The sequence below is a fragment of the Pogoniulus pusillus genome, chromosome 18 (assembly GCF_015220805.1).
Source record: "Pogoniulus pusillus isolate bPogPus1 chromosome 18, bPogPus1.pri, whole genome shotgun sequence".
Lineage (NCBI taxonomy): Eukaryota > Metazoa > Chordata > Aves > Piciformes > Lybiidae > Pogoniulus > Pogoniulus pusillus.
In genome coordinates, this window is record NC_087281.1 from 14,714,199 (window position 1) to 14,727,150 (window position 12,952).

Genomic DNA, 12,952 nt, shown 5'->3' on the forward strand with positions numbered 1-12,952 from the left:
CCTTTGCAACATACTGCAATACACAAGACTGACAAGACAGAACTGGTAGGGTAATGGCACACTTCTTTAGCACTCTGCTTAATTTTTATCTGCGTCTATCAAAGGACAGCACTATAACTTACAAACTTTGTAAATCAGAGCAGTGAGCAGCAAGCCACAGCAGCAAGAGAATAAGGTGGAGTACAAACTACTACAAAACCCACAGGAAAGAGACAAACTGGGAGGAAATTCAGTTAACTACCTTGTTTAATATCAAACTACTGAAGAAGTCATTCTTGTTATCTCAGCCTTTTCTGCTATCACCACAGCTCTGCTCTACTTCCCCATTTATGATACAAATAGCTATCAGTAATTCATGAGCAATAGGATCTGAACCAAAGGCAGTCATCAGTTTTTAATCTGGCAGAGGACATGGCCATTTTCTAGCTAAGAACTAAATCTCTCACTACCCCTCTGTATCAACAGGAAAAAAACCAGAAACCTAAACAGATTGCATGAAATTTGCATTTGACTGCCTTTTCATTGCACTCACAGTTGAATTTTATGAAGTAATCCACGAAAATAAGTGAGCAAATTGCCAAAACTAATTTTGTTAAGTAACAAGTTAGAGTCAGGAAAAATACATGTATGACAAATTTCAGAGATTCATCTTTACATGCTAGGGAGGGGAGCACAGCTTTACTACTGGAGAGCCTGGGCTCTTCTTTCCTGTTTATTACAGAATCGTACAGAAGAAAGGCATCTATTAGCAGAAACTGTTACCTGTTACACACAGGAACCTCCTTTTCTATCTCCTTCCACTTTCTAGGAAGTGAATGCCACAGAAAGGACCCATGTAATTTGACATTTTTTTAAACATCAGTATCTTCACTGCTCTAAAGACCAAGATCAGAATGCTCAGAGGCCTGGAGTACCTCTCACTATGAGGACAGACTGAAAGAGTTGGGGCTGTTCAGTCTGCAGAAGAGGAGGCTCCCAGGTGACCTCACTGTGGCCTCCCAGTATCTGAATGAGGCCTACAAAAAAGCTGGAGAAGGACTTTTCAGGCTATCAGGGAGTGACAGGACTAGGGGGAGTGGAGCAAAGCTGGAGATGGGGAGAGTCAGAGCGGCTGTGAGGAGGAAGTTGTTCAGCATGAGAGTGGTGAGAGCCTGGAATGGGTTGCCCAGGGAGGTGGTTTGAGGCCCCATGCCTGGAGGTGTTTAAGGCCAGGCTGGCTGAGGCTGTGGCCAGGCTGCTCTAGGGTAGGTGTCCCTGGGCATGGCAGGGGGGTGAGAACTAGGTGATCTCTGTGGTCTCTTCCAACCCTGACTGATTCTATGATCATATGAGGGGCTGAAGTTACATTTTAAAATGATGTGGCAAACTAAACTTAGTATTTAGCAATTAGAATAGTTGATACCTTCCTCAGATGAAACAGAATAGGGGAGGTCATTTTTAATCCCCTTCCAAAAAATAAGCTCTACTACACTTTAAAAGAAACAGTCAAAGGAAGTTACACTCTGCAGCTTCGTTCTCTGATAAAAATTGCTTAATGTACCTGAATTTAAAACACATTTCCTTTTTCCTCCAGCTCAAACCTTCAAAACAAATCTAGATAGACCAAATATGTTGCATATGTAGCACTCCTCTGTATGCCACCGTGTATAACAGCAATAAGAGCCCCATTTAATCAGGACTGGAGTAGTTCAGGGGGTCCAAAAAACAACAAAAAAGAGAAAACAGAATAACTATTTTCAGCATGTACAAAGCTTTCTTAAGTTTTATGTTTGCAGATCAAGATCTTCCAAACCTTGCCTTGTTTTTTATTCCCTGTTTTTCCCAAAATGAATGAGTCACTTTTAATCAGTCACATACTCAAGGCAAAGCATCACCTTTTACCTTTGGATGCATTTCATCTCAGCTAGCGCCACAGTACAGTCACCTATCAGAAGCCTGCTTCAAAACAAAATAAAACTTTACAAAACCAAAACAACAAAACAAAACCGGAGTAAGTGAAAGAAAAACAGCACTCTACACACAGCAACAGCCTGTTCTACAGAATAAGTCTGCCTCCTTGTGGCTCAGCTAACTGTAAATTAGACCTCTCCTGTTTGTTCCATTAAACCCATCACATCTGGTGAGCCAAAAGAGCAACACGCTTCTAGCTCAATGTGGTTTGGTTTTGCTGGGGCTTGTCTTTTTGTTGGCTTTTCAGGTGTTCAAGGGGGGGTCTGGGAGGAGGGGTAGCTGATGGAAAACAAAGACGTTTCTAAGATTTTTGTCTCTCAGCCTAGAGAAGACTCTGGAGGGAATCTTACAGCTGCCTTCCAACACCTGAAGGGAACCTACAGGAAGGCTTCAGAGGAAGTTTTTATAAGGGTGTCTAGCAATAGGACCAGGAGGAATGGTTTCAAGCTGAGGGAGAGCAGGTTTAGACTGGATCATAGGAGAAGTTCATCAGTATGAGAGTAGTGAGACTCTGGCAAAGGTTACCCAGGGAGGTTGTGGATGTTCAAGGCCAGGTTGGATGAGGCCTTAAGCAGCCCAGTTTAGCTGAAAGGTATCCCTGCCCATGGCAGGGAGGTTGGAGTAGATGATCTCTAAGGCCCTTTCCAACCCAAGCCATTGTATGATTCACTTTTAAGAAGCACTGACAGAATTCATCCGTTTCTCATTACCGCAATACTGCTTTCAGCCTCCTCCTCTAGATAGCAAAGATAGAGTGGGGAAGGACAAATGTCCAGCTTAGAAGCAATTGATGTTCTTTATGTGGCAGTAAAAGCAAAAGCTTGTCAGGACTCTGGCACCTAAATCCAGAAGGCTCCAAACCTTAGTCCATCTGTGACTTAGCACAGAAGGTCTCTCTTGATGACTTAGTTATCAGTGGTAAACCCCCTTTCTGCCCTACAGGTCTTCTTTTACTCTTGACAGCAGTGAAGCCTTTGGTGATTTCAAATTTCTTTGCCCCACTTGAAGGGCTCAATGGCATGAGGTTACTTTCTTAATGACTAGAAAGGTATATTCTTTAGAAAACATACAGGAGTTTTGGCTGGGTTTTTTTGTTTTCTGTCCAGTCACTCCATTGTAAAAGAACTTAGTGGTTAAGGAACTCAAAACCTGTATGACAATGTACAGATTCAAATACACACTACTCTTACAGATCACATCATCAGGATGATTTTGGCTTAAAAGAGTATGAGTAGCTTTCTAAACAGCTTGTAAAAGCTGCTCCATTTTGTACAAGTCTATGACGTGGAGCATAAAGCAATTTTACAATGGGTTAGAGAAGTTTCAGTCCAAAACACTTTTTAATATAAAACACATTAAGTGAGCACAAAGTAGTCCACTGTTGGGCTTGCAACTTCCTTTCTTCTGTGTCAGTCTCTCTTTCAAGAGCTATTTCTCTAACCTTTAAACAAGTGAATCAGATTCACTCTCTTTCCAACCTACAAGCCAGTAATCCATCTGCAAAAGGAGTCAGATGAATTCATGGTGCCCGTAAGCTTATAATCATTTTACTTAGAGATTCAATGGAGTGGAGAAGAAGAAAAAAAAATATATGACATTTCTGCCCCCTCCAAGCACATTTTGAATGGAAGGCTTCAACTCTTGCCTTTTCTTCTTTTCTTTTCAAAAAGGAAAAGGTTGTTACACCCTAAAATGCAGACCTCAAAGACAAGACTTATTCCTGCTACAGATTTTATGCTAAGACCCAGAAAAACATTGCCTCTTCCTAACTCTTTCTGTTAAATGTGTAAATACTATTTTGTGTGCTTTAGATGCCAAACAGGTGTCTAAACAGGCCACAACAGTGTACACAGGTCTGTGGATGCCATCACTTTTGCCAGAGGCATAAAACTTGGACAAGGCTGTACCACACAACAGCTCCATAGACTCTATCAAGAGGTTGTACATGAAGAATAAGTCAAAGCTTACATTAACTCTGACACTACTGTAAATGAAAAAAAACCAATCCAACAAACCCCAAACAACCCAAATGAAAACCAACAAAAAGCCTCCCTTTCTCTTACTCAGGTGCAATCCTGCTGGAAAAATGCAAACACCTTCAGCTCTGCTGAAGAGAAAGGTAATCAGTAGTGCTCCTCTTATCACAGACTGGCTGCCATACCAAACAAGTTCAATGCATCTGGATAAGGTCAGGTCTGTGTACAGAAGACAAAAAAAACCCATTCTTGTGGGAAAAAGCATTCTGTTTGTAAAATCAGACCTGTAATTACCATGCAAATTACTTGCACAAATGAAGAGCTATCCCCTCCTGGCTTTTGTGACTTTATAGACTGAACATGGCAGAGATTTCAATTTATTGAAAGTTAAGCTCTTCTATAAGCAACAGTTTCCATTTTATTGAAAAAGTGGGCAAATCATAAGGACTACATGAAGTCATACATACCAAGAAATATATTACAACAGGGTTTCTGTTCCTAAGTTTGAGACAGTTTGTGGTTTTGCTTTATATCAGAGTCTGACACTAAGTTAATAAGCCTTTTTCATTGAAATTCAAAAGCTATTACATTACACACATCTTCTTCTACTTACATTTGCTAACCTATGCTGAGGCCTAGGATTAAATTTTACACTTCACTGACAGAAAATAGAATCCTAAATCACCTATCCACACATAATTGTTAATATGTCCACATGTTTCTACCTACTTTCTTCATTACCATGGCCTTAAACTTTTACATTTGTAAAACTAGCACTGAACTTCAGCTCCGACCTATGAACTGTCTCAGTTTCTTTCCAGTTATCTCTACTAAACTCTCTGTAAGCAGACCAGCAAGGTTTATTAAATTTTGCACAGAAAAAACCCAAAAAATGATACTATCAAAGCAAGTATCATGATCATCGATCTCTTAAAACCACAATACAGACTCCTACTAATAATCAATAATAAACAGCAGCAGGTTCTAGCAGATTAGGTACCAGACTTGTTTCTTCTCTATTTTATTCTTATCTAGTCTTCTGGGTGACCTTGGGCAAATCACTGTCCCCATACTCCAGTTTCCTCAGCAGTAAAAAATGAATTGAATGGAGATGCAAATCTGTCTGGAAACTCAAAATGAAACACGCCACAAGAGTTAAAAATGTATTTCCCTATCTGCAAATAAATTCGCCTTGATAGATTTTCTTCATCCCCATTATAAACCAGCAGCAGCAAAAGATGGCTTTTACTTTCTAAATACACTCTGGTGGCTCTCCCAGAAAGGCTTTAGGCTACTGCCTTACTTTTTATCACATGCTTGATCTATTTCTGGTACTCTATCTACTTTGAAGGACCAAGAGCTTGTATTTAGCAAGACATACTTCACACTTTGATAAATTATGTGAAAAGCTGCTGCTGTACACATTCCTAAGCTACAGGGAAAAAACAAAACAAGACGTATCAGAACTAAAAGCCAATCATCAAAGAGCAGTGAGCTCCTTCTCTAGACCCTTGTTCACACACATAATCTTGTAGTCATTCAAGTATTTGCTTCCACGACTTTCCAGGGGAACGAGTCATCAGCAGACTCTCACCAGGAATACATCCACTGATGAACTGAGCTGCATCAAAGCAACATAAAACGGTTCCTCTTCGAGTACACTGCTTGACTTAAAACACATTTCTCATTTAACAGAAGACTCCCATTTATTATCAAATAACTAACTAACTGTGGTGCACTTCACTCACTTGCCCTCTTCCCATTTCTGGGTCTCTGTGGGTTTGTTGTTTTTTCTTAAAACTGTTGTTTTAAGAAACATTATGAGATGCATTTTCACTTTTGCTATTCCAGAATGTAAGGTTTAAATGACAGCTCATGGATTTGCCCCTCTTCAGAGGAAAAAATGCCCATTAAAAAAAAAAAAAGGGGGGGGGCACTTACTCATAATTCATTTTTCTAAACAGAGTTGGTGGATAAACCTGGCACTTCCCACATCATGCCACAAAAAACCTGTTTTGACTGACAGAAACGTGAACTGTGACGTACTTAACAGCCAGCTATTCTCCTGGTCAGTGAATTACTACCGAGCTGATGGACGGAACAATGAAAAATCACTCATGTGCTGTCAGTAGGCAACTGCTTAAATATCAGTAGCCGAGCTGCGTGAAACGTGACAAATCCGGCTATTTCCTGAAAGCTTGCCAAACCGATCAGAAAGCGTTATCTTTTCAGGCGCAGTGCTAAGGAGAAGCGAAATCACAGTGCACCCAGGAGGCAAAAGAGGGGGGAGCGCATTTGCAGCCTGGGTCCTCGCGTGTTCTTCAGGTGAGAACACGAGCCCAAACGACTCCCGTGCCAGCTGATGAAGGAAGGAGGAAGAAAAGAAGAAATGAAGGAAGGGGCAGACGTTATCTGCGGGAGGGGAGTAGACAGGCGCCGCGGTGGGGTCCTCCCGCCCCGGAGTGCAGCCCTGGCCCCCTCCCGCCGTCCGCCTCACTCTCCCCTCCCACACCAACTTCCCCTGGCCCAGGACGTGGCCGGCTGTAGTTGGATAGTGGGAGACGTGACGACGCTGAAACCGGTCTGAAGTCCACGAAGAAGCCATCTGCCTCCGGGAAAGGAGCTAGGAAAGGGCGGGCAGGAGACAGGATGGATGGGTTATGGGGGTGGAAGGTGATGCCCGGGGGAGTTTCACCAAGCCTGAAGCGAGCAACCCCCACACCCCGTGGGAGTGAGAAATTCCTTATTGCCCCCGCCCCAGGGATCTGGCAGCGCCGCCCCAAACCCGTCCCGAGCCGCCCCGCCGCTGGGACAGGGAGCGGGCGCACCTTCAACCAAGCACCCCGTGGCAAGGCTCCGAGATGGACACTCACCTTCCTCCCGCTGCTGCTGCCACCGCCGCCACCAGCCAGCGCAGCGCTGCCGCCCGAATACATGTAGTAGGCGATGCCCAACACCCAGAGGAAGGCGAAGCACAGGAGCAGCCGAGATCTACGCCGCATCCTCCCTCCCGCGCCGCTGCCAGGCCACCAGGAAACGGCCAGCAGCAGCCGCCGCCTCCACTCCTGCCGCCGCCGCGCAGGGTCAGGGGGCAGAGGGCGAACGCCCGCCCCCTGGCCAATCCTGCGCCGTCCAGCCCCGCGGGGGGCGGAGCGGGGCGGAGCGGGCCTACCGGCGTCGCCATGGTTGCAGCACGCCGGGCCGCCGGCCGCGTCGCCGCCCGCTGCCCGCTGCCTCCCGGGCCGGGGGCTCCGCGTCTCCGCGGCGGCACGGCGGTGACCGGCGCGGCTCGACACCGCCCACGCGCCCTGCAGCCGGCGCCTCCAGCCCCGCCCTACAGGCTGCCGCCGGACTCCCCAGCGGTGGCCCGAGGGGTGCACTGTTGCCAACTCGTGAGGTTGGAGCTGCACGCCGGATTTCCATCGCCCCCCTGCTCTGAGGCGGCGTGGTGGCCCTCCCGGCTGCGCTCTCCCTGGCTGCGCTTTCCCTGGGCGGGAGAGGGGAGCAGGCAGCCCGTGCCCTGAGCGGCGCCCGGTGAGCGCGGCGCCGCGACGTGGCCTCGTGTCGCTTCTTTCTGGGGGCCGCCTGGCGGGCGCGGTGAGCTCCGAGCCCCCGCCCGCCAGCTCCCAGCCCCTGCCGCCCTGGAGCCGAAAGCGGCGACGTGTCCGCGACCGAGCTCCTCTGGAGTGGCTTGCAGGGTCTTTGTAGCGCCGGGGCACGGGGTGCGCCGGGCCTTCTGCCAAGAGCGGTGCTGGCAGCCCGCGGGGTTTGCTGGTGGCACCCTCTCTCCGTGCAGTCTCTCAGCGACACAGTAGAGTACCGATATAGATCACAGAATCATAGAATTGTCAGGGCTTGAAGGCACGCCAACCGTCATCCAGTTCCATCCCCCCTGCCATGGGCAAGGCCACCTCACACTAGATCGGGTTGCCCAGAGCCCCATCCAGCCTGGACTTAAAAACATCCAGGGATGAGGTTTCCACCGCCTCCCTGGGGAACCTGTTCCAGTCGCTTGCCACCCTCACGGTGAAGAACGTCTTCCTAACATCCAATCTGAATCTACCCACTTCTAGTTTGCTCCCCTAGTATTATCACTACCTGACATCCTAAAAAGTCCCACACCAGCTTTCCTGTAGACCCCCTTCAGATACCGGTGGGCCACAGCAGGGTCTCCTTGGAGCCTTTTCTCCAGGCTGAACAGCCCTAATTCTCTCAGTCTGTCTTCACAGGAGAGGTGTTTCAGCCCTCTGATCATCCCCGTGGCCCTCCTCTGCACACGTTCCAGCATGCCCAGATCTTTCTTGCAATAGCGGTTCCAGAGCTGGATGCAGTACTCCAGGTGGGGTCTCACCAGAGTGGTGTTGATCAACTGCGTTGGGTTGTCGCAGTCCCACCATATTGGCTGATTATGTGGAGACTTCCCAGGTCCACCGAAACTCCAGGCAGGCCATCACTCTCCCTGCTGTTCCCAGTGGGTATTTCTTAAGTCCTAGAACTTTGTTTCATAGAGTCATAAAATCAACCAGGTTGGAAGAGACCTCTAAGATCATCCAGCCCAATCCATCACCCAGCCCTGGCCAGTCAAATAGACCATGACACTGAGTGCCTCAGCCAGGCTTCTCTTCAACGCCTCCAGGCATGGAGACTCCACCACCTCCCTAGGCAGCCCATTCCAATGCCAATCACTCTCTCTGCCAACAACTTCCTCCTAACATCCAGCCTAGACCTCCCCTGGCACAACTTGAGACTGTGTCCCCTTGTTCTGTTGCTGGTTGCCTGGCAGAAGAGACCAATCCCCACCTGGCTACAGCCTCCCTTCAGGTAGTTGTAGGCAGCAATGAGGTCCCCCCTGAGTCTCCTCTTCTCCAGGCTAAACAATCCCAGCTCCCTCAGCCTCTCTTCATAGGGTTTGTGTTCCAGACCCCTCACCAGCTTTATCGCACACATTCCAGCACCTCAACATCTCTCTTGAATTGAGGAGCCCAGAACTGGACACAGCACTCAAGGTGTGGCCTGACCAGTGCCGGGTACAGGGGAAGAATAACCTCCCTTGTCCTGCTGGCCACACTCTTCCTGATCCAGGCCAGTATGCCGTTGACTCTCTTGGCCACCTGGCCACACTGCTGCCTCATGTTCAGCTACTATTTACCAGTGTTCCCATGTCCTTTTCTTCCTGGCTGCTCTCCAGCTACTCTGTCCCCAGCCTGTAGCTGCTTGGGGTTGTTGTGGCCAAAGTGTAGAATCTTGCCTTGTTAAATCTCATCCCACTGGCCTCTGCCTACCCATCCAGCCTGACAAGGTCCCTCTACAGGGCTCTAGTTGATCGGATAGGGCTGGGTGATGATTGGACTGGACGATCTTGGATGTCTCTTCCAACCTGGTTGATCCTATGATTCTATGATTCTTAAACACTTCAAGACAGATGCTACACTGCTACTAAATCTCACTGTGGGTCGCTGATGTATGTGCACTGCTCATGCTGCTGTTTTTCCATGCCACTGAGTTTCCTGTTGATTGGCATTTGCTGCTATCTCATCCTGCTGTGAGACATTATGAATCGAGAATGCAAAACTAAGAAGGGACTAGATATGCTCCCTAACAATTAAGAAGCACCTCTAATTCAGAGCCATGGTACCTATCCAAAGCAGAACATTCCTGAATTTTAAAGGTTTTCATTGTCATCTCACTTTTTCTTTCAGTAAGTTGTTCTACTGCTGCCCATTATGACTGTAACACACATTTGTGTCCTCTTTCTGTCTCTACTGGTGTCAGACTTCTTCGAGTCCAGCTGCATCAGTGCTACAGAGCTTCTACAGAGCACTGCTCACCAAGCTGTGCCAGGATGTGGTAGGGCTTTGACAGAAATGCTGTTGTATGAAGAGGAAAAGATCAACAGCCAAAAGAAATTACATCAAAAGCTCACCTGCTCACCAGCACAGTCACTCTGCTGACAGTCTTGTCAAGAAGGTGATTCATGTCAGTGTTAGCACTGCCTGGGCTGAAGTTGTCTGGCATGCGAAGATTCCAGTGGATAACTGAACACCTTCCCACCTGTCAGAGTGGGAGAGATAGGATAAGTGAAAACACAAAGGAAGAAATCCCAAATAACTATTTGCTCAGAGATTGTAGTAAGATCTTTTACTTCAGATTAAATGGTTCTTTCTATAAACTCAGCATTATGATTCTTGGTTTTGGAGGGATCTAGAGAGCGACACTCAATTTGCACAAAATACAAATCTTGGCATCTATATACAATAGCATCTATTGAAGTGAGGTACGCCAAAGTGTTTGGCCTTCCAGCAGGCATGTAGATGGTCCATATGAAAGGTTCTGATTTATCCAAAGTGTGTTTGATGCAAGTGAGAGCAGTTCCTGCAAAAGCACTGATCATGCCTGCATCTAAAAATACACACACCACCCCAAAGGCTAAATGTTAATTAGCAAAATTTCCTGTACAATTCAGAGCACTCCCAGCAGACCAAGATTGTGAGTGTCTCGATAAACTCCTGCCATTTAAGCTCTGCACTCAGCTAGATATGAGATGAGCAAGAGGTTTCCTTGCCATTTAAGCTCTGCACTCAGCTAGATATGAGATGAGCAAGAGGTTTCCCTGCTGCAGGGCGATTCCTTCACCGGGCAGGTCTGCTGAGGGAGAGTGTGCTGTGCATGACATGCTTCCCCGCAGAAACCAGCATGCACTAACGTGTCTGAAGTGCTCAATTCTGAAGCCATAATCCCATTTAACTTCACAAAATCTGCAGGCCACTTATTCTTTAAACACCTTACAAAGCCTGCAGAACCTTTTCTTGCCCTTTCCACAGTCTGGAAGATCTTGAGATGATCTTCAAAGGTCTCCCTGCAGCCCCAGCTATTTCCACTGATTTTAGCAATGTGCTTAGATAGATTTTTTTTTCCCTTTACAGCAAAATTAGCCAGCCATGCATGTACAGAAAATCCTTCTGTAGCTCCATGCTTCACAGGCTTACTGAAATAATCCACTGCACATGCTCAATCACAGTTTTCAAAGGTTTATAACTCAGTCAAATAAAAAAGTAATGTCTTCTCAAACAAGGAAATGCATGTCTATTTCAAGGGAGGCTATCTCCATGACAAGGTTCATTGTTCAGCCTTCTTCTGGTAAAGTTACAGTAGTGCTCAAAAAAAGCTTTAAAAACCTTTTTAGCTCAATAATTACTTTATTTATTTATTTGGTTAGTTTGGTTGTTTGGTTTTTTTTAAATGATTTATTTTGGTTTATATATTTATTCAGTCTCCTGATATTCTGAACTGGCTGAGCCAGTTTTATTCCAATCTTTCCAAAATATTCACATTTGGACAAAGTCCCAATCCGGCAGATTTCATCCTGAATCATTTATATTTCAGAGACCATGGGAAACACAGAGGTTTACAATGGAAAATGTTGCATCGCTTTAACTCTAGGAAAAGCTATTACAACACATTTGCACGCTCATACCTCTTTGCCTCAGAAGTCCTAATGTCAGCAAAGCAGAACCCAAAAAAACAAACACTTCAATTACAGCAAAGAATTCAAGAAAAAAATGTAAGATATTTCAAAATTATTTTTCCAGTGCATTTCAAAAGCAAGTATTAGCATATTTTAAAAGCAGCATTGCTAGAGTGATTCACAGAATATAAATGCTTCTGTATCAACAACATCCCTTTAAACAAAAGAGAGATCAAGCATCTGAGAGTACAAATACAAGTGAAATTTGCAGAAGGAATCATCGAAAGTTTGTCTTTGATCTGTAAAGCAGACGCCTAGATTCGATGGGACAAATTCTGATCCAGTTATCTGGGGTGTAAACCAACAAGAGTGTCACCAAATTCATTTGAAGGCAGGTATAAAACCATGACCAGACTCTGGCTCAGAGCAATCGTGAAAGTTGCTCATCCCTTTCTGGAGTTAAATGAACCAATCTTCTGACAGTGTGAATGAAAAGCAGTCCTCACCTTTACAGGAACAAGTGAGTCAATCTCTTACTCATGCAAACAATATAGTCTTTGCAAATACAGGGAGGAAGATTTTCAGATCAGCCTAAAACATAAAAACTAGTTCTTAAAATCTTTAAAAGCACAAAAACCCAAACAAGATTCCCAAACCTCTATAATACATGGAAGCTAATATGTAGTTGATCCAGTTCAGATTACACTATTTTCAAACCTGTGCAGCGATGTCAGAAAGTGTACCATTCCTCCTCTCTTGTCCACCTAATGTAAGATGCTTATAACACAGAAATCACACATTAAAGTGAAATTTCAAATGCATCTGCAGAGGATGTATGTCTGTTAATGTCCTGAGAGCTTGAGCTGAGTACTCAACCCAAGCCGAGTTTGTATTTGTAGTGCAAGAGCTGTGTTTGTAGTGAAAGATCCTGATCCTGCAAACATTTATGCAAATGTTTAACTTCATTCAGTGCATATTCCCACTGGAGTCAGCTGGACTACTCAAACGTTTAAAATTATATGCTCATGGCTGAGTACTTGCAGGATTAAAGGTTAAGTGCAGCTAGCAGGTCTGAAAATCTGTGTGGGTGTTTTGCAATCCCTCACTGCACAGTGATAACAATGAGAAACAGACTTATCTCCTCAGCTAAAGACTTGGGAGTCAACATGTCCTTTCCATCTGTTTAGATGCCAAGAACTATGTTTGTTTAATTTTTCAGCACAGTTTCTGACACTACCCAGAGTAGGCAGACATGCTGGCAGTAACATTCTAAAGTGGCTCACTTCCAGAAAATCTTGTTACCCTCCAAGAGTGTTTTTTGAGCTGTTAAAACCCTAGGTAGCAAATGTTGTACCGTGTACATTTTACCTTGAAAACGGTGTGTCACCTTGCCTGACCAAAAGGTTTGCCCTGCAATGTCCAAAAGCATTCAGGCATTTTAGAACTAAAGCTCTCTCCTCCTAGACTGATATCAGGAAGGTAGTATCTTCACTTTTAAAGCACAGAGCGTGGCTATTCCTCTGATAGCAAATTTTTCACTCTCTTTCCTCATTGGAGATTG

The 12,952-nt window shown here is 45.5% G+C and overlaps 1 protein-coding gene across 1 annotated transcript in view; it reads right to left on the minus strand.

Moving 5' to 3' along the window:
• GALNT2 (polypeptide N-acetylgalactosaminyltransferase 2) overlaps nucleotides 1-6,996 on the minus strand; it is a 101,472-nt gene extending 94,476 nt beyond the window's left edge. The window contains exon 1 of the mRNA XM_064158507.1: nucleotides 6,800-6,996. Coding sequence (XP_064014577.1) covers nucleotides 6,800-6,928 — 129 coding nt within the window. The 5' untranslated portion in view covers nucleotides 6,929-6,996. The remainder of the gene's footprint in view (nucleotides 1-6,799) is intronic.
• Nucleotides 6,997-12,952: the final 5,956 nt, after the last annotated feature.